The 27,253-nt window shown below is 37.6% G+C and overlaps 1 protein-coding gene across 1 annotated transcript in view; it reads right to left on the minus strand.

The window, feature by feature from the left end:
- The window catches only part of ABCA5 (ATP binding cassette subfamily A member 5), a 96,437-nt gene that overhangs the window by 50,517 nt on the left and 18,667 nt on the right, over positions 1-27,253 (minus strand). The window contains exons 3-15 of the mRNA XM_075562150.1: positions 25,427-25,631; positions 24,666-24,827; positions 22,970-23,058; positions 20,301-20,530; positions 16,255-16,396; positions 15,145-15,333; positions 14,249-14,396; positions 11,137-11,305; positions 9,316-9,374; positions 7,586-7,696; positions 5,333-5,508; positions 4,346-4,465; positions 301-439 (exon numbers count right to left, since the gene is read on the minus strand). Coding sequence (XP_075418265.1) covers positions 301-439; positions 4,346-4,465; positions 5,333-5,508; positions 7,586-7,696; positions 9,316-9,374; positions 11,137-11,305; positions 14,249-14,396; positions 15,145-15,333; positions 16,255-16,396; positions 20,301-20,530; positions 22,970-23,058; positions 24,666-24,827; positions 25,427-25,631 — 1,939 coding nt within the window. The remainder of the gene's footprint in view (positions 1-300; positions 440-4,345; positions 4,466-5,332; positions 5,509-7,585; positions 7,697-9,315; positions 9,375-11,136; positions 11,306-14,248; positions 14,397-15,144; positions 15,334-16,254; positions 16,397-20,300; positions 20,531-22,969; positions 23,059-24,665; positions 24,828-25,426; positions 25,632-27,253) is intronic.

Genomic DNA, 27,253 nt, shown 5'->3' on the forward strand with positions numbered 1-27,253 from the left:
GCCTTTCCCTTTTGCTGTAATAATTTCTTTCACTGTAATAATTTATAGCTGTCAGTACAGCTATACACTGAGTTCCGTGAGTCCTAGTTAATCAATGAACCTAGGGCAGTCTGGGTAATCCTCAACATAAAAATGCACAGCTTCTAAATGTTGTGCTTTTTTGTGAAGCACACACACACACACACACACACACACACCATAAGGTACCAGCTTCTGTAAGTATTCCTCTGAATTTAACCCGAGTCCACCTCCAATTTGGGCCCATGAACTTACCCTTCAAAAATAAAGCAAAAATCTTACCAGCAAGAATGTCAGCTTCATCCATGAAATGAGTACTAAACACTGTTACCCGATTGGCTTTTCTGTACTTTAGAAGATTCCAAACAATATGCCGAGAACAGGGATCCATTCCAGCTGTTGGTTCATCCAGCAGTAGGACCTGTTGAAAGCAATAGAGAGGAGCAGGAAATCCTCAGAAAAATCAAAATACTTAAAATCAGTATGTGGCTACTGAAAATCTCCCTTTATTTCAAGTTATTCTTTCCAAATATAAATATTGGAGAGCTCAGATTTTCACTTACATTTTAAATTTTGAAAACAGTATATATGACTTGGGAATACCATATAAAGTTTCTTTTTAAAAGGCTAATATTTATAAGACATAAGTGTAAAAATAATCAGATAAATAAAAAATTAAGTCTAATGCTATTATCTGAACAGTTAAAGTTTGTACCTGTGGCAATTTCTTGGGAGAGAAATATAGCTTGTTCTAATTTAAAGTGAAGCAATTTGTTTTCAACCATGTCTTAATTTAAATATCTCAGTAGGGGAGGTTTGGAAACGACTAATTAAGGTCAGAGTCAGACTCCTGAGTCATCTCCAGGAGATAATGGACAATGTGGCAGGATGGCGAGGATCCAAAAGCGTGGCAGCATCCTAGCCCTGTGCCAAGCGCTGTTCCCGCTGCTTCTGTTTCTACAGTACCAGAACCAGCACCAATCACATAAAAACCAAAGCAGGACTAAAATAAAGCTCCTGGTCGCTGCATCTGACATATAACAGAAAGAAGGAAAACCAAACCCACAAAAGAAAAGTGTGAAACCAAATTGAAAGTCGTAAAAAAGACCAGTGTTCGTGGTCTGATATGGGATTGGTGGAACCCCCTAGATCATGGCCCTTAGGTGCCCTTCACACCTAGCACTGAACCCAACCCCAGAGTCACCTTGCAGCCAAACATGCCCCTAAAGTGAGCGGTAATCCTCACGAGGAACATACTTTTCAGACCAATTAACGATGTGAGCTCAAAAGGGGAGTCTAGTCTTTGCTTCAAAACAAAGCTCTGAAGGCAAGGAGCAAAAAAAAGGGATGAATGAATAGTGGGAAAGCAGGGAGAAAGCAGTAAACGTGCTGTGATGTCAAGGGAACTGCAAACAATACTACAAACCGAAGTGTGCATAGCTTATTTGAATGAAAATGGAATTGCTCTATAAATTATCATTCACATCACACTAAAATTATATATATATATATATGTTAGAATATTTTTTAAAATAAAGGGGGGAAAAACCTAGTCTAGGATTAACAGAACTAAATGAGGTCCAGCTGTCCAGTTACCACTACCTAGAGTTCCAACCAAGGGCACAGCAGACAGTCTCTAGTAGAACAAAACTCAGATTCTTAAAAAAGGGGCAGACTTGCTGGATCAACAATAGAGGATCCCCAAATTATCACATGGTTGTTAGGTACCATCATGTCAGTTCCAAATCACAGTGACCGTTGTGCACACTGAACGAAACACTGCCTGCTCCTGCACCCTCCTAATTGTGACTTTGCTTGAGCCCACCGATGCCCCCACTGTGTCCATCCATCTTGTCAAAGAGCTTCCTCTTTTTTGCTCCCTGTTGCTTTGTCAAGCAGGATGTCCTTCTTCAGCAACTGGTCTCTCCTGAAAACATGTCTCCCTAACTGTGCATCTTTTCTCCAGTCCTGATGCCTGTAATCTTCTTCATCTAATTCAGCTTCTCTGATTCCTTGCTCAGCATATAGATTAAGTACGGTGAGAGGATACAACCCTGATACACACCTTTTATGATTTTAAACCAAGCAGTGTTCCCATGGTCTTTTCGAACAACTGCCCCTTGAGCCATGTACACTGAGCCATGAGCACCATGAAGTGTTCTGGAATTCCCATTCTTCCCAAGGCTATTCAAGTTTGTTATGGTCCACAGACTCTAATGCTTCTGCATAGTAAGTAAAACACAAGTAAACATCTTTCTAGCATCCTCTACTTTGAGTCAAGATCCATCGGACATAGCAATCCCATGTTTCACATCCTCTTGGCAGCTCCCTATCAATGTATTGCTGCAACCATTTTGATTGTAAGCAAACTGTTACTTGCATTTGATACTAATGACACGAATAATCCAAGTCTTGTGTTGGGCTGCCTTCCTTTGGCTTGGATACAAATATGGCTAAAATGCAGCCCGTTGGCCATGTAACTGTCTTCTAAATTTCTTGGCATAGACGAGTAAGCGCTTTCAGTTTTCATTAGCTGTTAAAACAGTTCAATGGGTATTCCATTAATTCTGGGAGCCTTGGTGTTGGTTAATGCTTTCAGTGTAGCTTGAACTTCTTTCAGTACCACTGGTCCTTGCTCATGTTAGCTTCCTGCACCATTTAATATTTCCCCCCATCGAAGCTTTCAATTCTAGGCTTCAATTTCGAGTTCTTTTGATATGTTGAACATGTCCTTCCTTTTTGGTTTCCTAATTCTATGTCTTTGTAGGTTTTCTAACTCCAGATCTATCATCATTGCATACCCTTCAAACATGGAACTCAAATCACTGCCAGAGGTTATCTTTCAGCCAAATGACAATATCACCTATGAGTACTTTATTTCTTCAAGTTTCTCTAAGTAACCATCTAAATTAAACCAAGCAGTTAGCGTTTACCTAGACCAAAGATGAGAAAATGATGGGCAAGAAAGCTAGATTAATGAGGTGCCGAAGGGATCAGTTATCGGGCATCAATGAACAAAAATCATATAATTGTGTGCTCACCTCCCCGATAGGATCGCTGAAGACAAATGGGTATATAAGCAAATGTGGTGAAGAAAGCTGATGGTGCACAGCAATCAAAAGATACATTGTCTGGGGTTTTAAAGGCTCAACGGTAAACTAGCGGCCTTCTAGTTCAGAAGCAACAAAGCCCACATGAAAGAAGCACACCAGCCTGTGTGATCACGAGGTATTGAAGGGATCAGGTATTAGGTATCAAAGAACAAAACAACCTATCATTGTGAATGAGGGGGAGTGCGGAGTGGGGACCCAAAGTCCATCTGTAGGCAACTGGACATCCCCTTACAGAAGGGCCGCAGGGAGGAGACCAGCCAGTCAGGGTGCAGTGTAGCAACGATGAAAAATACAACTTTTCTCTAGTTCCTAAATGCTTCCTCCACCACCCATGCCTCTATCATGATCCCAATTCTACCTCACAAATCTGTCTAGACCAGAGGATGTACACTGTAACAGATAGGAACTGGAAACACAGGGAATCCAGGGAGGATGATCCCTTCAGGACCAGTGTTGAGAGTGGCGATACCAGGAGGGTAAAGGGAGGGTGGGTTGGAAAAGGGGAACCGACTACAAGGATCTACATCTAACCTCCTCCCTGGGGGATGGGGGATGGACAACAGAAAAGTGGGTGAAGGGAGACATCAGACAGGAAAAGATATGACAAAATAATTTATGAATTATCAAGGGTTCATAAGGGAGGGAGGAGAGGGAGGGAAGGGGAAAATGAGGAGCTGATGCCAGGGCTTAAGTGGAAAGCAAATGTTTTGAGAATGATTAGGGCAATGAATGTACAAATGTGCTTTACATAATTGCTGAATGTATGGATTATGATAAGAGTTGTATGAGCCCCTAATAAAATGATTTAAAAAAATCAAAGCAATAGAGGGACAAACTGAACTATTCATTTATTATGAACTATTTTCGAATAAAAAATATTGCAAATTAGAACAGTTACAGCTTCCAAATACGTTACTTTTCAGCCATGATTCCTTCAGATCTTAAATAAGACAGTACAGACATAACTGAAGTCTATCTTCTTCATTCCCTGTCATAGAGATAATCAGTATTATAAATCATTATTATCAAAAAGATACTATATCTTTTTGACTTCAGTTTAAAAAAACTTACTGCAATGATTTTATCACAGTAATATGCTGTATTTTTTGCATGCTTAAAATTTAAAAGAATGCATCATATGTATCTTTCTACAACCTGTCTTTCTTTCCAACACAATTTCAATTACATTGTCAATGAAACTAACATTTATTTACCTTAGGATTCCCAAGAACAGCAATTCCTAAGGACAGTTTTCTTTTCTGACCACCGCTTAACTTTTTAGCTTGGTTATCTTTGAAAGCCTGCATGTCTAAATCCAATAAAACTTTCTGCACCTGGAAAAATAAAGTATGAACAATGTTATTTTTTTAACTATACCATTTGTGCAATGTTCAATATTAGATTTCAAATTTACCCATTTTAATGTTAACTTAAAAATATTTAGTATACATTTTAGCTTTGACATACTATATTCACATCTATTACTAAATTAAAAGAGTGCAGGCTTCTTGAAGCTGGGGAAAGGTAAGAAAGAATCAATGTGAAGGCTCCAGGCTGTGGTGGGAAAGGGGGTGATGAGAAATGAACAGGATGAATGGAGGATGGCAACAGAAACCTGTGAGAGGCTAGCATCCTCTCAGAGTCCTTGAAGAAACAAGATCTAGTTTATGGGTGCTCAATCTTTTACTTTAAATTTCACCTCATGCTTTATAATGATTTTGTTACTGTCTCAGTGCTGGTTTTATATTTATATTTTTCAAGGATATTTTTATTACACAATGTTTCAAAGTTCATCATTTGCAAGGAATAAAACTAAAGCACTCTAAATGAAGAATCTTAAAACCTTGCCATTTGATCTCCCTTTTGATACACTTTGAGCTTGATCTAGTTTTTAATATTTTTTTCTCAAGTTGAGTTTATTGCTGTCATATGTTGTTATTGGTGGTAGTCATCTTGACTCTCTGTTGTGTATTTTTTTGTTTCCTGGTGCATGAAATCCAGGACAGGTAAATATGGAAAGACAGTAACTAGATTAATGTTTTGAAACTAATTGTGGTAGTGATTGTACAACATTTCTTGATAAGACTGGATATTGAATGGTATGATGTTTGGATTATGTCTTAATAAAATGCTTTGAATAAAAGAAAAATTGTCCAAAAACTACTGGGAAAAAAGGAAAGCATTCTATATAAATAACCTACTTCTTGTATTATATTGTTAGCTGGTATTCCTTTGATTGAAGCCAAAATTGATAAATTTTCTTCTACTGTCAAAACATCAAAGTGTATATCTAATTGTGGACAAATGCCAATCATTTTTCTTGCTTCAAACATTTCATCTATTTCTGAGACTCTGTGTCCATATATAGATGCAGATCCTAAAAGCAAAACATATTTAAATTTATATTAAATATAGTAATTATTAAAGAATGTGTATGCTTTAACTTATCCTAATAACTTATTTATTTGGTTGCTAATAGATACCTCGGTCAAGAGTAAATCTAAATTTGAACGACACACCCTCCTTGCCATCCTCTCGGGAGTGTGTGCTTTCCCTATGTCCCGTCTCCTTTCCCTGCCTTTCTAGGTCTCACTACAAAATGGGAAGAGGCAGGAACTAGAAGCTTCCCATTAAGCAAATTATCTACTGGTGCATTATTTTCTCTTAGTTTCAGTAATGATTCCCTTCCATTTTTTGAGATACTATGAGAGAAGACACAATGAGGAACTAAAAATTTTTCCCCATCTAGTTCCACCGTCATGGAAAAAAACCAATCTGAAGACCAGTTTGTCTCCTTTATAAACTGAATATTCATACAGACATGCATTGCTTAATGTCGCATGCTCCAGGAAATAAGACAGTGTGATCTGGATGTTGTCCAAACACCCTATCACAGTCTTGTCCTGATTTTTCATTAAGCATCTCTAACAAGCTTTGGTCCTTAAGAGTGATCATCAAAGGACTCAGAGGAATTCACTTGTTCCCCCCCCCACCCCAAGGAAACAACCCTTGCCATTGGTCCTTTCTCCATATCAAATGGAGTTCCCATTCACATGCTGACTACCCTGGGGGCTCTCAGTGGAGGCAATTCTTTAAAATCCAGGAGACATTTTTATTTGATTGGAGGTTGTCTTAAACATCATCCAGTGTGACATGCCTAAATCATGACCAATCCTAGTCACTAATGTCCTACTTTCGGTTACTTAATAATAATCCTGTGCTTCACTTCCAAATAAATACATCACCTTTGCCTCTTGCTGACACCATGGCCAGCACTGGTTTTGCTGCACAGGATGTACTACATGGAAGTATTGCCAAAGAAAAATTAAATAGGGCAATCATAATACTCCAGATGCACAATGCATGAGATTGGATGCTGCTATTAATTGAAACACACACTCTACTATGGCGAACTCTGTATACAGTCAACTCTTTAGATAGAAAGTACAGTCTAATAGTGCATACATAAGCCAGTACCAGAGCACTTACTCTGTGAACGCAGGTTATATGTGTACTATATCATTACACCTACACCTGACAATGGAATCATTTTGTATACAAGAGACAGAGATGCAGGTGGTACATGAGAAAAACTGTCGTGTTTGCTACCTCCTGTTCTCCAGTCAAGATTTCTGCCTTATGAGACCATGGGTGTAAATGTGGTCAGACTTTGCCCAATGGAATGTCATATGTCACATGCCTATACATCCCACTTAAAGATCATTGCCAACAAGTCCATTCCGACTCATCGTCACCTGCTAAATCAATGAGACCACATGTGGAAAGACCTAACACACATGGCAAAACTATTTAAGTATAAGATATGATTATCCATCAATAAAGTCAAACTCATTTCAAAGATAACATTGCATTTAAAAGACTGAGATTCCAATCCAATACTCATAAGTTAAATCATTTTAAAATGATAATATTTATTGTACTATCACTTTACTTGGGATCTTGTAGAGGTGTGGATCTACCATCTAGAATCCTAACCTACAGAAAAATCACAGATCAAAATTAATCTTTTAAGAGTGGTGCTCTTAAAATTCTGTGTTAGGAAATGGTGTTCACATTTATAATTCTTTTCTCTTTGACACATTGCTATTTGAGTAAAAAGCTCTATTTTCTCAACTTGAAATAATTTACTGTTTTCATTTATTTTCAAATTAGTTACTGACGTATCCTTTTTTGAAGATGAGCACACACACATTTTTATGCAATATATGACAAAAATTATACAAAATTAGATTTTTTTCCTTAAATATGATAAAATAATCTTAATTTTTAAAGGAAAACTATCAAGTATGTGTGCCCAAGATAACGTTGGTCTGAAATCAATGACAAAAAACATTCAATATACATTTAAAAGATAAACAATTATATTTTGTCAGTTGTATTAAAAACACTAACAAAGTAAGAGATTTCATTTTCGGGCAAAAAGACGCTCTTACCATCTGAAGGTGGGCAGAGTCCACAGAGAATATTCATCAGTGTACTCTTTCCTGTTCCACTGTGGCCAAGTAACGCAGTGATCTGACCCTCATATATATCAAATGACAAGTCTATTTCAAGAAAGAAGAATCAACTATGATTTTTATTTTTGTTCAGAAATGTAAAATAATGCACACTTTTTGCACCATCTTGAAGTGGAGGCAACAAATTTAAAGAATGATTTTTAAATTTCCACCACATTTTATAGTAGAAAAAACTTTATTGTAGTCACAAATAGGAGTAATAAGCAAACAAGAATAGAGTTTGTTTCAGAACAAACATGACTTAGGGAGTAAATAAAATAGTTCGGGCTTTCTTAGTACTCACTTTTAGAAATTTCCTAGTGAATTTCAACATATAAAGAGACAAAAATGTATTCTCACAGCCATTTATAAACATGTTAAATTATTAATAAAAACTAGAAATTATTCAATAATCTGCAAAAATCTAAATGCTTTATTAAAAATGGGGGCAAGTAATAAATTAATAAGGTATCAGAATACAGAAAGCCCCCACGTATAACTGGGCTTCATTCTGATGACACTGTTTTAAGTCAGTTCTGGCATAAATAGACTATTTTGGCTTAGGGGGTTTATATATTTTTTCATTATTATGGTCTAATTATTATTTTTATAAATCAGAACACTAAAGATCTGTGGAAAAACATTGGGAAAGATAACATCAGCCAGTGATATACTTCAATAGTCTATGGTGAGTACTTTCTACTAATAATAAAATTAATATGAAAACAAAAACAAAAGCAAGAAGTTCTAAGTACAGTTCATCGTAACTGAAATACATTGTAGTTTGGGATTACCTGCAGAACGGTTACAAATCATGCACTAGCACACAATGAGTTAGGAAGAACATGTCCGTGAGCCGTGCAGAAGAGGGGCGGAGTTACCGTGTCTAGAGAGCTAAATATTTCTCTTCTCAAAGATCCAGCCTTCCTTTTTTGGTGAGTGCAGTGGTTTTAAAGAGTTACTTCTTCAACCTCACAACACACACACACACACACACACACCTTAGTCATTCTGAATGCTAAAGATGGTATGTCCAAATAAGCCCTGGTTCCAGTAAAGAACAATCTCTTTGACATATGGATGGTGCAGGGACAACTAGATTTCCACATGCAAAAGAATGAAGCTGGAACCATACCTCACACATATATGAAAACAGATTTAAATAGATGAAAGACCTAAATATGAGGACAGAAATCATAAAACTCATTAAAAAGAAAATACTGGGGTAAAACTCAAAACATTTTTAGTTGCCACAGTTGGGGGAGGGCTGCTACTCTACTACCATCAAATGGGTAAAGGTCAGCGTTGCTGGCAAACAGCCCACAATTCTCAGGTGCATTCCCACAACAGAAAATTATCATGCAGCAAATCTCCACATGGAATGTGAAGGTTGAGAAGCCCTGTGCAAGGTTAGAACACAAGCCTTCCTTGCAAAAATGAATAAAGTACATGATTCACCTACTTAGGAATTCTCATAGTAGCATATTTCCCATATAGATCACTGATTTTACTACTTTGATGGAGGGTGACTCTTGTTATTTTTATCATATTATTCACATAAACAGATGAAACAATTTTTAAATGAACGAAAATCAAAAGAAATGTATGATTTTCCATGTTTTTGGCAATGTTAGCACTTGGGACTGAATACTAAGACAGGTACTTACTTCTCAAAGCCTCCACAGTTTCATTTTTCTTTCTGTATGCCTTCTGAATACCACTGATTCTGCAAAACAGTTTCCTACTCTAAGTACTTAGAGAAAATTTTAAGCGTGTATACCTATATATACAAAACATTTGTATAACTGTATTTATGTTTAATAGTAGCAATAAATGAAAACAATGAATCAAAGAAAGCTGTAAATTATAATATTATTGAAAATACTTATTAAAGTATCTGCACCCTATAACCAATCTCCAGTGTACGTGTCGTTCAGTCAGTGTCATTTCACGCCAAGACAATGGCTGACAGGAAATGAAGTCACTGGCTCTGGCAATTTGTGGATTTCCTTTTCATCTCTGATACTCTGACTTCTAATTGAAAGTCCTTATTATATCAGTTACGAGGGATATAAATTTACTGCTGTTTCATTTCAGCACAACTGTCCACAAACATCAAAGAATTCCCTCCTTCTGCTGTAGATATTAGATCATTTTTAATGCAAAATTCTGGTAGTTAGTTCATATTTTACTACTGGGAAGGCGGACCACTGGTCCAATTACTACATCGGAAGTCTTCTAGCTCTCCCCTTGATTATATACGAATACATACATTTTTAATTTAAAAGTGAAACATCTTTCTAATTTTTCATTTACTTCTTTTCTTTTCCCTCATCATTATCATTTGCATAATCTAACAAGGAATAATATTAGGTTTCTTTGTAAAAATTAGCTGAAATTTCAATTATAATGTTTTAGGGGTCTATAATTAGCAAAAATCAATTTAATATGAGACAAAGTAAAAATGAATAAAATTAAAGTCCATATTTAACCATGTTCAATCTACATAATGAAGAAAATCTTTTTTAAAAAGTTTTTATCCAGTTTTTCTTTAATTAAAAGATCAATTTATTGGGATCTCTTACAGCTCTTAGAACAATTCATAAGAGAGTCTGGGTGCGATGTAGCAACAATAAAACATACAACTTTCCTCTAGTTTCTAAATGCTCCCCCCACCCCCCATCATGTTCCGAATTCTCCCTTGCAAGTCTGGCTAGACCAGAGGATGTACACTGGTGCAGATAGGAACTGGAAACACAGGGAATCCAGGGCAGATGAACCCCTCAGGACCAGTGGTGAGAGTGGCGATACTGAGAGGGTGGAGGGAGGGTGGGCTGGAAAGGGGAAACCGATTACAAGTATTTACATGTGACCTCCTCCCTGGGGGACGCACAACAGAAAAGTGGGTGAAAGGAGATGTCGGGCAGGGAAAGATATGACAAAATAATAAATTATAAATTATCAAGGGTTCATGAGGAAGAGAGCAGCGAGGAGGGAGGGGACAAAATGAGGACCTGATGCTGGGGGCTTAGGTGGAGAGCAAATGTTTTGAGAATGATGAGGGCAATGAATGTACAAATGTGCTTTACACAGTTGATGTATGTATGGATTATTATAAGAGTTGTATGAGCCCCTATTAAAACAATTTTAAAAAACCAATCCATACATTAATTGTATCAAGCATTTTTACACATATGTTGCTATCATTATTTTCTAAACATTTACTTTCTATTTGGGCTCTGGCTATCAGCTCCTCTGGAGAAAACTTTTAACAGCTTATTTGTATAAGCACTGGGTTTTATTGCTGTAAATATTTCCACTGAAACATAATTTCAAACCTAGTAGTAACTTCTGAATGGTTGCAAAGATGATTTTAATAATTAAAGACAAGTGTCTACTGAAGCTCCTGTGTTAGGTACATATATTAATTAAACTGTGGCAGATTCTATCAGCAATTGTAATACCAAACTTGCTCGAGTCCATCGTACCTTATGGCTTCTTTCCCTAGAAATTCTGAAGAAACAGGCTCAACAATTTCACTGAAACTAATACTCCCATTAAAATTGCCTTCTGATAGCTCCTTGTAATTTCTTTTGTTCTTTGACCAATATGATGGCTTCAGAAAATATAAAGATGATCTTCGTAAGCCAAATTCACCTGGAAATTAAAAACACAGAACAAGAGTAAACAAAAAAGGAATTACCATAAGTTTTGTTTCTGAAGATTAATTTTAAATCACAATAAAGGCAGTATTTGAAACATGACAACCTAAATCTAAAATTTAGATGTGAAGAGAGTACTAAATCATAACTGTGCTAAAATCTACATTTTACTGACAAATACTCCTAGTTCATGGATCGCTTCAGAGTTGCTGTGAGTTCAAAGGCCTCTAAAGGTGAGTAAAACACACTGTGTCATAAAGTCACTCTGTCCTAAACTTACAATTTATGGCTACAGCACAATGCAGAATGTGAGGCATGCTCAGGGGCAGTGAATTATTAAATGTGGGTCTTCTAGCTAAAGCCTTAAGCTCCCACTAAACCACTCCTCCCTGCTTGAGTCTACCAAGAAGGCTGGGGAAGACAGTGATGGGATTCACCTATGAGTAACTGCAAATAAGATTCCCTGGGTTACCATCCTGCTGTGTCTACAAGGAGTCCTCTGAGAAGCAGGAGGAGGAATCCCATTACCAACAAGAGGAAGGAGTGGAATGTGCCTTCTGAACCCAAGATCCCTTTGTAATGAACCTCCTGGACCTAGAGGACAACTATACCAGCAAAAGAGCAGCAGCCGAACCAGCAGCCAGCGCATGGAACACAGAATGGACTTCCCAACCCTCTGAGGAAGTAAAGCTGGGTGTTTCTGTGCAGGAGGCTGGCTTACGGAGTGGGGTACCGTGGGCATTTAATTACTGCTGACCCACAGGAGTGGAGCTGAGTGCCTTTGGTACTTGACCTTCCTCTCAAATAGGGTGCCTCTGGCACTTCACTCCACGAGCTGAATGCTGTCTTGGTTGAGGTTTATAGAGATGTGCACTTCGGGAATGTACTAACGTACTTGAGAATATTTTGTAACATATCACTCAACCCTGAGCATTTCTCACTGGCATTACAACTTGTTAAGTTCCTGAATAAAGCCTTTCATCATATTGTCTGTGTGTCCTGTGCAGCCACTGCAGTGCACATTAGAACCTGGAGATAAATTAAGACGCATTATATAAAGTCAGCACACGTGTCAGAAGAGTACTAACAAGAGTTCAGAAAAGGAAAAGTTTCTATCTAGCTACGGACAGATCCTGAAGACCTGAATGGGTACTATCGCAGATAGCTTTGGAAAAAAGGTGGTATTTAGAAAAATGGATTCAGTTCTTAGGAAAGGCATTCAGAATTAGGAGAGCAACATGGATACGAGAAAGAAGTGAGAGATTTACGAAGGTTTGGTGGAAAATGATTGTTGCCAATGCAGCATAGATCCATTTTCTTCATTACCTAAAAAAAACTCTAAAGCTTCCCTGAAAAAAATTTTAAATAATGTGTGTGCATCCTTCTCCACTTCTAGATGACCACGTGGTTCAGAACTGATCCTAACTAGAGGGAAGACCTTTTAGTACTTGGCTTCATTAGGAGAGGGACTTCCCACCCTTTTCTATTAGGTGTGGAACAAAGAAAACACCCACCACTGCTTGAAACCTCCAGCAGAGCAAACGTGCCAGATTGAGACAAAGGTGGCAAAGCACCCACAAAAGTGGATCTCTGAATACATAACTGACCTCTATCACCCAAGCCCAGATCTCACCCAATCTGTGGATTTCCCTGTAAATCAGTCAATTAATTTTCTTCCTGTTTAAGCTGATCCGAAAGGTTTTCTGTTATGGGGAGCTGAAAACAATCTGATCTATTAGAATGTGTGTAAGTAGGTAAGTAAGACTGCAAAAAAAAAATAGATGTAAGGTATAATAAAAAAGGAGAGGATGAGAATAAGAGATTAAATATACAGAAGTACTACAAAGGTTGAGTTCCTACTTCCGGGGATAGCTCCACCAGAGTTTTCAGCAGGTGATTATCCTAATTAAAGCGAGTGATAAATGCTCTGATAGACTGTGGTTGTCGGTGCCATCAGGTCAGTTCCGACTCATGGAGGCACCATGTACAACACGTTGACGCATCACCTGGTCCTGTACCATCTTCACCATTGCTGTGTGTGAGCCTATTGTTACAGCCACTGTGTCAATCCATCTCATTGATGGTCTTGAAGTAGGAAAACTAGGTAAGAGGTATTGCAAGGGTCTAAATTATTAGCACTGCCTAATAGAACTGGTGATGAGAAAGTTCTAGATTTACATTGTCTTACATGTCAACTAATAGTCATATGTGGCTACTAAGCAATTGAAATGTGGCTGCTGCTACTGAAAAAAATAAAATGTTAATCCATCTAGATTACCCTACTGCAAATGTTAAAAACCACAAAGTGGCTAGTAATTACCAAGTAAGAAGTGCAGGTCTATAACACAGACAAAGTAATGAGAAAGTGAGAAAAAGAAAAGATCGCTGTATATGTAATATTACTGCATCTGTAGGAGCTGGAAGTAGTCCTTTTGATACGGTGGTTAAAGTGCTCAACTGCCAACCACAAGATTGGTGGTTTGAATCCACCAGCCCCTCTTATATAAGAGAAATGTGTGGCCATTTTCTTCAGGAAAGAAAGAGTTACTGCTTTGAAAACCAGTTGGGGACAGTTCTACTCTGTCCTAGGGGATCACTATGAGTCTAAATCAATTAATGGCAGTGGGTTGGCTTGTTTTGTTTAGGAGTTGTCGATAATTGAATGACAGCGAAGTCACAAATGGCATCACAGTTTGAGGCTCTAATGGACAGAATAAGGTAAAACTTTAGTCAAAAGAGGCTGACATAGGAAAGTTTTCAAAATGAATTCTTTATGTACACAATCTCCTGTTTGGTGGTGTTTGAGGCATAAGTTAAAAAAATACTCAGCCAAAATTGAATTAAGAGCCTTAACAATAAATATGACTTAGGCTATTCTCTATAGAAGGCAAAAAAAATTAAACAACTTTAAAACAAATTGCAATAATCACCTGCATACCTGGAATGACTTGATCAAGATACACAGCCAAGAGGACGTAAAAGATACTATTAAGTACTAGCATGATCAGAGTAATAATTAGTGGATATGGGCCTTCCGTCAAATTAGAAAACAAAGCGCCTTCATTAAAATCCTCTAAGTGCATGACCTAAAAAATAGAAATATCAACTTCACTATAAGAAAATAATAAAAACAAGCAAGAGTCGATGCCACTTAAACTTCTAATTATTTCTTATCTCCAGAATAACAATAAGTAAAAAAAAACAAGGCTTTTAACAGATTAAACAATCTAGTAAATCAGCAATGGGAATGTTCAAGAAAACAAATATAGAAACAAAAGTTTTTCACAACAATTACTTTTGATCATGTTTTAAATGATGTGCATCTTAAGGTGCATGTCTCCAGGCCTAGGGCACTTAACTCTCATGCTATGTTTACTAAACAAAATGAAAATAGTCTAGTGTTAACTTGAGCCAGTGTAAACAAAAGGGTTATGAGCCACAGAGAAGCCAAACACATGTAATATTAGAGATAACATTATGAATAGCAGTTTTACAATGTTGAAATGATCAGTTATAAATGGAGAACTTTGTGGAATACTTTAAAATGGGGAAAATATAAATGAATGCTGATATAAAATGTGTTCAAATATCATTCCTTTCTCATGCTGAAATTTTAAAACCTTTTAAGGGGTGGGTGGGAAGAGGTAAGATGTACGAGCAAACAAAAACAAAATGTACAGCAGAGATGTATAGCAAGGAAAATCCTCTAAGACAGTTGTACTCTGCCACACGGTCACTATGAGTCAGACTGACTCCACAAGCCCCAGAACATAGTACATGGAACTGATGATCAAAGAAAATACTGAGAGAGTGCATGATAAATATATTACCTACCTGTGCAATACCAATCAAAAAGGTACACTGACAGAAGGGACACAGAAGCCATACTAGTGATTTGGGAAAACTTTCCATGAGGACTATCAAAAGACCAACGAATCCAAAAGCCACAGTGACTAAAAATTCCACTATTCCCACATGTTTTGATTTTTTAAAAAGAGGCGTCAGCATCAAAGCAAAAAGCACCTATAAGACATAAATATTAAGATCAATGTACTGTTCACATACATTGGGATAAAAAAACATTTAATTCACATATGAGAACAAGCTACTTACATTAAAAATGCATGCATTAAAAAGTGATTTGCAAATATGAGATTTTATTCTCATCTAAGTAATACACTGAAAAATTTTAAACTGAGATAAACTAAAAGCTATGTTTTACTATAAATATAATAAGGCAAATATGGTAAGCTCTCCACTACACAACCACTAACAGTCATGTCTTTGCAGTTAGAGGAAAGCATGGCGGAACAAGGCCATAAGTTAATGAGTCCGTAAATATAAAGCTCATCTTTTACCTTTAGTGCACCAGTAAGATACGTAACTGGTCAAAACGAGGTAATCAGATCTAAAAGCACATAAATTATTTTTATCATTTTAAAAATCTGTAAGGGGATATAATTCAACCAAAATATCATTGGATTCACTTAAGCAAAGGCTGGTCACTAACACCTTTCAGCCAAAATGCCAGATGAATACCAATTTTGCTAGAAAGTTATACTTAAAAAGACCTACCCTTAAACGAATCATTATTCTGTAACATAAGTTATATTGAAACACTCAAGATTCCATAAGAACAAAGGAAAAATGTCCATGCAGGAGAGTCTTCAGTACACACATGAGCAGATGACGGTAGTAAAAGAATCACAGGAATACTAATGTGAAATACACCTATGAGACCAAGTTAAATTAAAACCTGAGCCTATTTCATACTTCCCCTAAAAATAAACAGGTTCGAAACAGGTTCAATGAAACAAAACATTTTTCACTAACCAAGTAAAAAACTGACTTTTATAAGAAATAAATGGTAACAAAAATATTTCTGCTATGGCAATGAAATGATTTTCACAGTTCCTTATTTCCATTTCAAATTCAAATACTTACAGATGCAAGCCCATACAGGAAAAAAAGAAGAAACACCACAAAGCAGCTACTTTGAGGGAATAATGAAGAGGCAGTTGCAATGACTGCCATAAGCAGGGACATGAGAAAAATCAAACTCGTATACAGAAGAACCCAGGAAAGCCTAAAATGAGAATACCGGTACAGCTGTGGTCAAATGCATTCAGTTAAAAACTTTTTAAAAGCACTTAACAACAACAAGAAAACAAAACTTCAGCTTAATTTTAGTCAATTCATTCTTACCATTAATTTGATCTATTTCACTGTTTCCAAAACCTCAATGCCATTGGGTCAATTCCAACTCACAGTGACCCTATAGGATAGGGTACCATCTCTCCTGTGGGTTTCAGAGACTATACACTGTTTCCGGGAGCAGAAAACCTTACTTTGCTCCCTTGGAGCAGGTTGGTAGTATTGAACTGTGACCTTGCTGTTAGCGGCCCAACACTTAACCACTAAGCCACCAAGGATCCTCTGTCCCTTGCTCTCTCACTGCCACCATGTCAATGCTGACTCATGGGACCCCCTGTAGGTTTCTGAGACTATGACTGTTTTATGCAAGAAGAAAGCCCAGTCCTTTTCCCCAGGAATTGCTGGTGGTTTCAAACTGCAGACCATGCAGACCTGCAGCCCAACACATTTAGGTATGGAAAATTAATATTCCTTTTAAGTAAAGGAAATACACTATTGGCTCAACTGCAAGAAAGTGTAATGTAATATGGAAATGGAACCCCATTAGACTCTACTGGAAAACACTCCCAAAGGTCAACAAACAGACCTGGAACTATTTACAGGCTTTTCTTTTTGAGGGGCACTGGTTTTTTGTTGATGTTTTGTTTTCTTTTGTTGCTTTGTTTTGCTCTGTCTTGTTTTCGTGCATATTGTTTTCTCTGCAGGTCTATCTAGATAAGATAGGCTGGATAAACAAACTGGAAGAGAAAACAAAGGGACCGAAGGTTCTGGAGGGACATGGGAGAGAGGGAAGAGAGGGAAAGGAAATGGTGTTAACAAACCCAGGCACAAGGGAACAACAAGTGATCCAAACTCAGTGGCAAGGAGGGTGTAAGAGGCATGGTAGGGTTTGAACAGGGGGAATGTAACCATGAGGAATTAATGAAACCCAAATGAAGGCTGAGCATGATAGTGGGACAAGAGGAAAAAAGGAAACAGAGGAAAGAGCTAGGAGGCAAAGGGCATTTTTAGAGGTCTAAATATAGGCTTGTACATATGTAAATACATTTATATATGATGATGGGGAAATAGATCTCTGTGCATATATTTATAGGTTTAGGATTAAGGTAGCAAATGGACATTGGGCCTCCACTCAAGTACTCCCTCAATGCAAGAACACTTTGTTCTATTAAACTGACATTCTATGATGCTCACTTTCCCAACACTATCACTGAAGACAAAGCGGATGCATATAAGCAAATGTGGTGAAGAAAGCAGATGGTGCCCGGCTATCAAAAGATATAGTGTCCGGGGTCTTAAAGGCTTGAAGGTAAACAAGAGGCCATCTAGCTCAGAAGCAACAAAGTCCACATGGAAGAAGCACACCAGCCTGTGTGATCACGAGGTGTCGAAGGGATCAGGTATTAGGCATCAAAGAACAAAACATCCTATCATTGTGAATGAGGGGGAGTGCAGAGCGGGGACCCAAAGCCCATTTGTAGGCAACTGGACATCCCCTTACAGAAGGGTCGCAGAGAGAAGAGCCAGTCAGGGTGCAGTGTAGCAACAATGAAACATACAAATTTCCTCTAGTTCTTAAATGCTTCCTCCCCGCCACTATCATGATCCCAATTCTACCTTACAAATCCAGCCAGACCAGAGGATGTACACTGGTACAGATAGGAACTGGAAACACAGGGAATCCAGGACAGATGAACCCTGCGGGACCAGTGGTGAGAGTGGCAATACTGGGAGGGTGCAGGGAAGGTGGGGTAGGAAGGGGGAAGCAATTAGAAGAATTTACATATAACCCCCCCTGGGGGGTGGACAACAGAAAAGTGGTTAAAGGGAGACATCAGACAGTGTAAGACATGAAAAATAATAATAATTTATAAATTATCAAGGGTTCATGAGGGAGGGGGCTGGGGAGGGAGGGGAAAATATGAGGAGGTGATACCAAGGGCTCAAGTAGATTTGAGAATGATGAGGTCAATAAATGTACAAATGTGCTTGAAAAAAAAGATGTATTCTATAATGAGGGCAACAAATGTATAAATGTGCTTAACACAATGATGGATGGATGGATTGTGATAAGAGTTGTACAAGCCCACAGTAAAATGATTTTTTAAAGCAATTATCTTTCAAGAGTTAAAGAAAACCTTACTAACTAAGAGCAGTTTGTGATTAATATCAAATCTAACATTCTGGAATGTTCCATTATGTTGACAACCTCTGGTTTTATTTCAATACAAAATAATTTAATGAGCCAATTTAATGGTGTTCCTTAGGACACAAGCTACAGTGAAACCTTTCTTGGCTTTTGTTACTATCAACAGTAAAAACTCCCTGAACAATCAACAGGAGAACTACTAACTTTACACTAGGAGAGAGCAAGATCAATAATAAATCAACTATCCTTTTCTCAAGTTCCTTTTCAATTCAGAGCTCAAGGGAATTGTTACTGTACAGGTCACCCTGGGATTATGAAAGTTCACCTCTACTTCTCACCTTTTATTAAAGGCAGATATCAGAACTTGTTTCCACTAAACAGAATCTGAAGAGGATTTTCAGTTTTATGAAAAAAGGCCAAAAGCGAACTAGAATACAGCATCCAAGCGGTAACAAGCTGTTGAAGAGGCCGTACCTATACGAGGAGGAGCAGGGAGAGTGGCATCACCAGGTTCCACCCAGGAAGTACGTTCAGCACTTCAGCACCAAGTCACCGCAGCTTGAACTGCATCAGTAAGTTTCTGTGTTATATAAGGAGTCCCGGTGGTGCAGTGGTTAAGCATTTGGCTGTTAACTGAAAGGTCAGTGGCTCTAAGTCCAGCAGTTACTCAACCAGAGGAAGATGAAGTACTCTGTTTCTATAAAAATGTACAGTCTCAGAAACCCTATGGGGCGGTTCTACTCTAACTTCTAGCTTCCTACTATGAGGCAGATTTGACTCGATGGCAATGAGTTACCTAATTGTTATTCAGGTTATTTGGTATCGTGGGGTAGGTTAGTTTTTGCATCTGGGAGCAACCCAAAATTTTTCACAAGTAAGTTAATGTTAATTGCTTCTTCCTTTTACACCATTTTGGGTTATGAAAGGTTTCTACTATTAGATAGCAAGAAGAATCTGCATTTTGTTTCATTTCTATTTTTTCACATTAGCAGATTATGATTTTTGTGGTCAATATTAAAATCACTAGTAACGTAGGAAGATACCTAAATTACCAAATGTGAATTTATCACTTAACAGCGACAATACCAAGGCACTGAGAGATCGATTTGTCTCAGGTAATCCAGCTAAATTACCCACAAAATACTTATATAACACAACTCAGTTTAAAAGTCAACCACCTGCAAAATGACAGGCTAAGAAAATGAGCAGAGAAAACATTTTACACTGTGAATCCATTACATAAAGTAGTAAAAATGAACTAATATTGAACTATGTATAAAAAGTGTGAAAACAGACTATACTGGTATAAATGGCCAATACACCTGACTATTAACGCAGAGACTGCTTATTCTAATGCACACAGAGTCTTATTAGAAGAAATGCCTGGCTGTGTACTTCCCAGAGTCAGCCACAGGGAACTCCAAGATTCCAACTTCTGTTCTGACAAGTCAGGATCTGCTGGATGCCAAATGCTGGCTGGGTTTTTACTGGTTATATAAGAAACAGGCCAATTAGTTGTAGAAACCTGGTTTTTATTCACTAGTTTGGAATTCCATAGCAAAGGTAATGATGGTAACAAAAAAGGATCAAGATTATGTTAAGGACCTACCAAAATTATAATCTTCAAGATTTACTGATATATAACACAACTGTTAATTATACTAAATAAGAAAATTTAAAAACATACCAAAAGGCAGTATCATGAAGTCCCATTATCTTTAAAAATTCTTTTAACTTTTTTTCCTTTTCTGCTACAATGTGAATTGCCAAAAAGTATCCAAAAGGTGAAAATGCTATAACTAGGTATATTAAAATTACTCCCCGGGGAAAGATATCTATTTCTACAACAGCCGCTTCTCCCATAACAATAGCTTTAGTCGACTCCAGCTCCTTCCAAACAGAAATATTGGTCTTCAGCTGCAAAGAAAATGTAAACACACTCAGTTAAATTAGTTCTGACCCCAGACCTTGAATTTATCCAATAACTAAGTACAAATACAACCCTCAAAAACTATATAAAACTGAAAGATAGTGATTAACCCAACTCTCATGACACAGAGTAAAATGTTGCTTTTAATTCATACTGTGGGCATGCCATAAAGCCTAAAGTTTAAGTAGTGTCTAAATGCTCATTAAGTAATATTTTTAATTGTGCTATTATCTTAAGCAACTATCCTCATTTTAATAAAAATATACACCTATAAAATTGCGACATTAATTAATGATTATTCGTGCCTTGGAATAATGGCTATTCAAAACATATTCTTTTAAATACCGTGCTCTTTAATAGCGCTTCCTTCTTTTTGGAGCCCTCGTGGCAAAGTCAGAATCAACTCGACAGAGTCTAACAGCAACACTGGGGAAGTGGGTTACAGGCTGGGCTGATAACTGTAAGGTCAGCAGTTCAACTTCATCAGTTGCTCAGGAGGCAAAACGTTTCGGCTTCCTACTGCCCTAAAGATTCACAGCCTTAGAAAGCCACACAGGCAGTTCTACTCTTCTCTAATGGCGGCTACTCATGGCAATCGATTTGATGGCAGTGGAAAGGTATTTATTCCACATAAGCAGAAGATCAAGACTATGTCACGTCATGCTAACCAGATGTGATCCTATCTTGGAACTGAATTCCTAAAACGATACCGGTTCTGCTCTGACTATTCATCCAGTGTTTGGATCTGCACTGTGGAGGTGAAGTTCTCTGGCCAAAACACAAATACATGCTCTCACACCTAACAAGGGGGCTTCCAAAACTTCAGGGACAACTGTCTTTGCCTTAACATCTTATCTACTGAATTAGTGTGATCTGAGAATGCCACAGGACGAGGTAGCGGTTAATTTTATTGTACACAAGGTTCATATGAGTTGAAAGCATCTAAATGGCACCTAAAATCAACAGCTTAACTATAATGCATTTATAGCATGTTGAAGGGTTTATAAAACACTTCTGCAGACATAGCTTACTTGGCTCTTACAACTACCCTGTCAATTAAAATGTTATTGTAGTCATTATACTACATAACACCAGTAATTTTTCAATATTCACATAACAATTAATAGAGATGGGACTCTTGCTCATGTCTTGATTCCAGTTTTATCACTCTTCCTGTATATTCCAAACATGGAGTTTAACAGAGATAAAGATCTACATATATAGCACCTAAATTACATTATTTTGGACTTTAATAAATTACAAACAGATTCATATAGTTATTGAAGACTGAGGCATGAGCTTAATCTGAATTGTTTGAACTCTAAGAGAACGTCATTCTTACTGCTATCCTGTCCAGGCACAAAATTGGAATTTTTGAAATAAATATCATGGCTAGTTTTCCTATGTGATAATGTGAAAAGCTAGATTAAATTTAAATATGTCTTTAGAATCTAACTACAATATTTATATACAATATGAGACACAGCAAGATATAATTTTAAAAGCACAGATTTGGGGGCAAAAAGCCATCATTCAAATCCCTGATTCGCAATTACTAAAAAACTAAGTTTACTTAGTCAATTTGATGCCTTTGAATTATGCTGTTAGGGAAGAATATTAAGTATACTATAAAATGTCAGACAAATAAAGGAATCTAAGGAACCAGCATGCGCCTTAGAAGTGAGGCTGGCGAGACTGTCTCACATACTTGGGAAACGTTACAAGGAGAGATCAGCCCTGGCGAAGGGTATCATGCTAGGTAAAGCGGATCAGTTTAATAAAAGAAAGACACTTAGCCGGATGGACGGACAGAATGGCTACAATAATGGACTTAAGTACAGCAGCACTGATAAAGGCAGTGTATGACAGGGCAATATTTCATTCTGTTGTACAGAGGGTCAGTATGACTGAGAAAGGATTCAAGGCACAACTCACAATTTAGCTTTGAAAGAAACATAATCATGCTATGTTTCACTTTGAAATATAAAATGGACAAAATCACAATACCTAATTAGTTTTTTCAAGCTTCAAATGAGTTAATATTTGACATATCTTAGTTAAGAAGCAGTCTTTGGCAAATAAATACTAAATAACTTTAAACAAAAAATAAAATCGACCACTACAATTATAAAAATTAAGTTATTCAAATTTTTATGTAATTAATTTGTATTCCAGGAGTAAAGTCTATAAAGATAGGTCTTTCATGAATATTACCTACCACCATTGTAAGTTACCAGTCATATCCTTAAAAATCAAGTGAAGTGAATTTTAGAAGAACATTGAATTATAAAATGATTTCTTCAGTTTTTTGAAGGAGTGTAAAAGAGTTATGATTTACATATTTTATATCAGTCAAAACAATTTTTATTGTAAAGAACATGTTTACTAAAATGTGGCTTAGTATTCGTTATATTTATCATATTTACCTCTATAATAGCCGCATCTATGGATGCTTGTAAAACCGTGAACCCGGACGACCAGTACTGAGAAGCATCACACGATTTTGAACAGCCAGCTATAGGGAAAGAGTTGTGAGATGACTGATGAAAATAGCTCTTTATAAGTTTAAGCACTCAGGGCTGTTTTCCATGTTTCATATGCAAAATTAATAAAGTTTATGGCTATAAGACCTTATCATTGTAAAGACAGATCTATAGTTGATAGTAAAATCCATATGATAATAACTGCATTGAAAAATAGGGAATTTTAAAAATCATTTTAAGACACGGTCATGCTTTGCTATTACTTTTTATATAAAATCTATACATTATTAAGATTGACGTGAAAATATTTTTATTATGTATATGTATATAGGAAATATTTTATACATAGGTAGGTATGCATTGCTTATCATCCTTTTAGGCAATGTCAGACCACATATACAATTGTGCTAAGTTTGTAGTGCTTCAGTGGCTTGGGTGTTGCTGTGATGCTGGAAGCAGTATCACCGGGATTTCAAATGCCAGCAGGGTCACCCAAAGTGAACAGCTGTCAGCAGAGCCTCCAGACTGAGAACAGACCACAACACAGGAATTGGGTCCCCACTTGTGGTGCTGGTAATGAATACTGAAAATACCACAGACTGCTCAAAGGAGCAGCGGACCGGTCTTGGAAGAAGTACGGCTAGAGTGCTCCTCAGAGGCAAGGAAGGCTTTGTCTTCCGTACGCTGGTCATATTGTCAGGATGCGCTAGTGCTGGAGAGGGTCACCATGCTTGGTAAAGTGGAGCGGAGGCGAAGAAGAGGAAGGCCCTCAATCAGATGGATGGACACACTGGCTTCCACCGTGGATTCAAGCATAGCAACAATTTTGAGGACGGTACAGGACCAGTCCATGTTTCATTGTGCTGTGCATTGGGTTGCTACGGGTTGGAAATGACTCAATGACACTTAAGAACAACAAAGTTACAATAGAGTTAAATCTTTATCAGAGACCAAGATGTAGCAACATACATTCCTAAACACTGAGATCCCAAGATCCAACACATCTCTTACCAGTTCTCTGGGTCTAACAATCACCCTGGCCATGAGTAGCAATAGCTGGGGGGGGGGGGGGAGGGAGAGGGGTGGGATTCCCATCTATAGCTGCCTGTCTTGCTGCACTGGTCTCATACAGTAACTGAACAGATTCCACCAAAGCCACTAAGGGGTATGTCCCACCAAGGCCACTGCCCCACTCAGCAGAGACACCCTACACACATGACCCTGTAGGCCTGAGGCTGCAGCTCCTTTGTGGTGGTGGCCACTGAGCATGGGAGTGACAGGAAGACTGGAAAAGCATGTAGCAGAGGATGGGACGGGCCAAGCTTAGCCCTTGAGACTGTGTAGCAGCCATGGGTGGCCAACAGAGTCAGGTTCACATAGTACCTGAGCACAGCAGTGTTGGCACTGATCCCACATATTTGAACTACTTCCAAATTGCATACCATCCTATTTCACAAAATATATTGTGGATGCTAAAGGAAATATAGGTGTGTGGATGTATGTTGCTCTGACAATTTGCCTGTCTGAACAAAGAAGAGCTGAAAATGCCAAAGTGGAAAATCATCAAATTTTGCCTAAACACTGAGGCAGCAAAGACAAGCATTGGACTAATTTGACACTATTCACTAGGGTTATTTACCTCTTGAATCCATATAAATAGAAGAAACGGGAATCTTGTCAGGAAAGAAACGTAGTTCATAGGACATGAAGTCTTTGAAAACCACCCCCACAAAATTGGTGGACTTAGACACACTGGATACTACCAGTTCTTTTTCATTTGCATATTCTTCAGTAACTATAACTGTAAAAATGGAATTGAAAGGTTAGTGAAGTCCGTCCACACATCATACACCTGGTCTATGTCTGTGCTATAGTCAACTGTTAACGTTGGTGAGCTGACCCTACAACTTAGCTGCTCGCTATGCTCTCCTGCTGCCTCCATGTGAAATGTAGAAACACTGAGAAAGGCAGGCATAGGCAGTTAGCCATAATCACCCCCAGCACTAAGTACTTCTTCAGTTTCTACCAGTTAGCACCACAAAAAGAAATGACAGCTGGGGAAGATTGTTGCTTTAAGAGTATTATTTATGTTTCTAGCTTCTTAATCATTGCACAAAAATCAGAATCAAAATTAAATTGGCTATCAATATATTAACCTATAAAATTATATGTGAATATTTCATAAATGGTTTAAGCTTCAATATAAAATTTGAAGATACACATGCATTCCTTGACTGCCAAGAAGACATGATATATATTTCATGAGAAACATAAAATAGCAGAGTTATTTTAACACATTTATAAAGCTGTATTGGGATGAAAGAGAACCTTTCAAACAATCATATCAATACTGAAGAGGCATCATGTTGTGGATAAAATATAAATATAAGCTCGCAATACCATCAAGAAGGTGATCAGTAGACACTTTCTCCATGATGTTCCTTGTAATATTAGTCACGGGAGTGTATCCAAGAATTAGGTTAGAGAGGATAGATTTGTCCATAGGGCTAAGTTCTGTGTCAGGCACTTCGTCATATTTCTTATTCGGATGCAACATGCTAATTAATATTAACCAAAATAAAAAAAATAATGGGAAAAGAATCTCCTATGGAAAGGAAAGAAACAATAATTACAAGATGTGACACTGACAGAAAAAGTTATCACGATTCCTAAGCCAATGGTACAATTAACGCCTTTTAAAAAGAGAAAAATTGGGTTTCCTTCCTTAAGTACAAGGAGCTTGAGGAACACAGTGCTACTAACGAAAAAGTCAGTGGTTTGGACCCACTAGCTTCTCTATGGAAGAAAGACGTGGCCGCCTGCACCTGGGAGATTTACAGCCTTAGAAACCCTATGGGACAGTTCTATAGGATCGTCGTATGGGATCACAGTGAATTGAATCCAACAGTAATGGATTTCTTAATTACAAAAAGACCTTAGTTAAAAGCAATTCAATCCCCAAAGAAACAGTGTGCTGACCAGCCTGTGTGATCCAAAGTTGACAATTAAAAATATGAATATGGAGAAGAAAAAAGCATCACAGCTAAAATTAAGAAATTTGTGGAGGGCTATGGGGGGGGGGGAGTCCAAACCCTCTGCAGACTATCTAGTCAGACGGAGTCACTGGCAGGTCTGCTCTAGCCACAGGTGAGAGTATTAGGCAGAGACCACTGTCATCTTGATTATGCTGGATCAAACTCTACACTTGGCCAGTTGACCACCCTAAAGACGCGGCCTGAATTTGTTCAGGGTGCAAATATCTCTTACTGGTTCAATGACGGAAAATTTAAAATGTTGATGGGGTCTTTTCCTTTTTATGCATTATTGTACTTTTGTCTTCGTACCATCATGACTTTATCCTTACCCCCTTTAGTCCAATTTTGGTTTTTGTATTGTTTCCTGTTGGGTCTCCCGCTGTGAAGTGCAGGAGGAGTGGATGCATAATGATAATAACTGATATAAGGGATAGGGAATACAGGGGTTTGGTGGGTGATAGGGAGGGAAGGGGGATTTCAAGAGTAAGTAATGAAGGCATGAGGGGGGAGTGAGCATCAGAATGGATTGAGATTGCAAAACTCATCGTAAAGGCGATATAACCATGGGGGACTTATGGGTGGGGTTGGAGTGCTCTAAAATTGTACTGATTGTACAATTCTCTTGGACAGGATAGAATGACTAAACTATTGAACTGTATGACATGCAAACTAAATGCCAATAAAACTGTTGGGGGGAAAAACAAACAGGGTGTTGAGCATCTCACTTAATCAGACATACTAGGTAATTTTCCCTTTCCCTAAATATACTAACATTTTTTCCAACTCAGTTGCATTACAAGTGATATGAAAGCTAATAGTTAAATATCTTAGACTACTGATGTAACTTATACTAAATTTTCTCATATAAAATTTAAAGTAACTTACTATAAAAATTACTTTCCTGGAGTCTTGAGTTAGAAAGCAGACTCCTAAATTTATACTTCTAAAGCAATAGTCAATTCCATTCTCCACTTTAAGAGACATGAACTTTTTTATGTATAAAGATCATTTTATTGGGGGCTCTCACAGCTCTTATAAGAATCCAAACATCAATTGTATCAAGCATAGTTGTACAAATGTGGTCATCATAATTTCTAGACATTCACTTTCTATTTGATCTCTTGTTAATCAGCTCCTCTTTTTTCCCCTCCCTCTCTCCTTTCCACCCTCGTGACTCCTTTGGTAAGTTATG

This window comes from Tenrec ecaudatus, chromosome 10 (genome assembly GCF_050624435.1).
Source record: "Tenrec ecaudatus isolate mTenEca1 chromosome 10, mTenEca1.hap1, whole genome shotgun sequence".
NCBI lineage: Eukaryota > Metazoa > Chordata > Mammalia > Afrosoricida > Tenrecidae > Tenrec > Tenrec ecaudatus.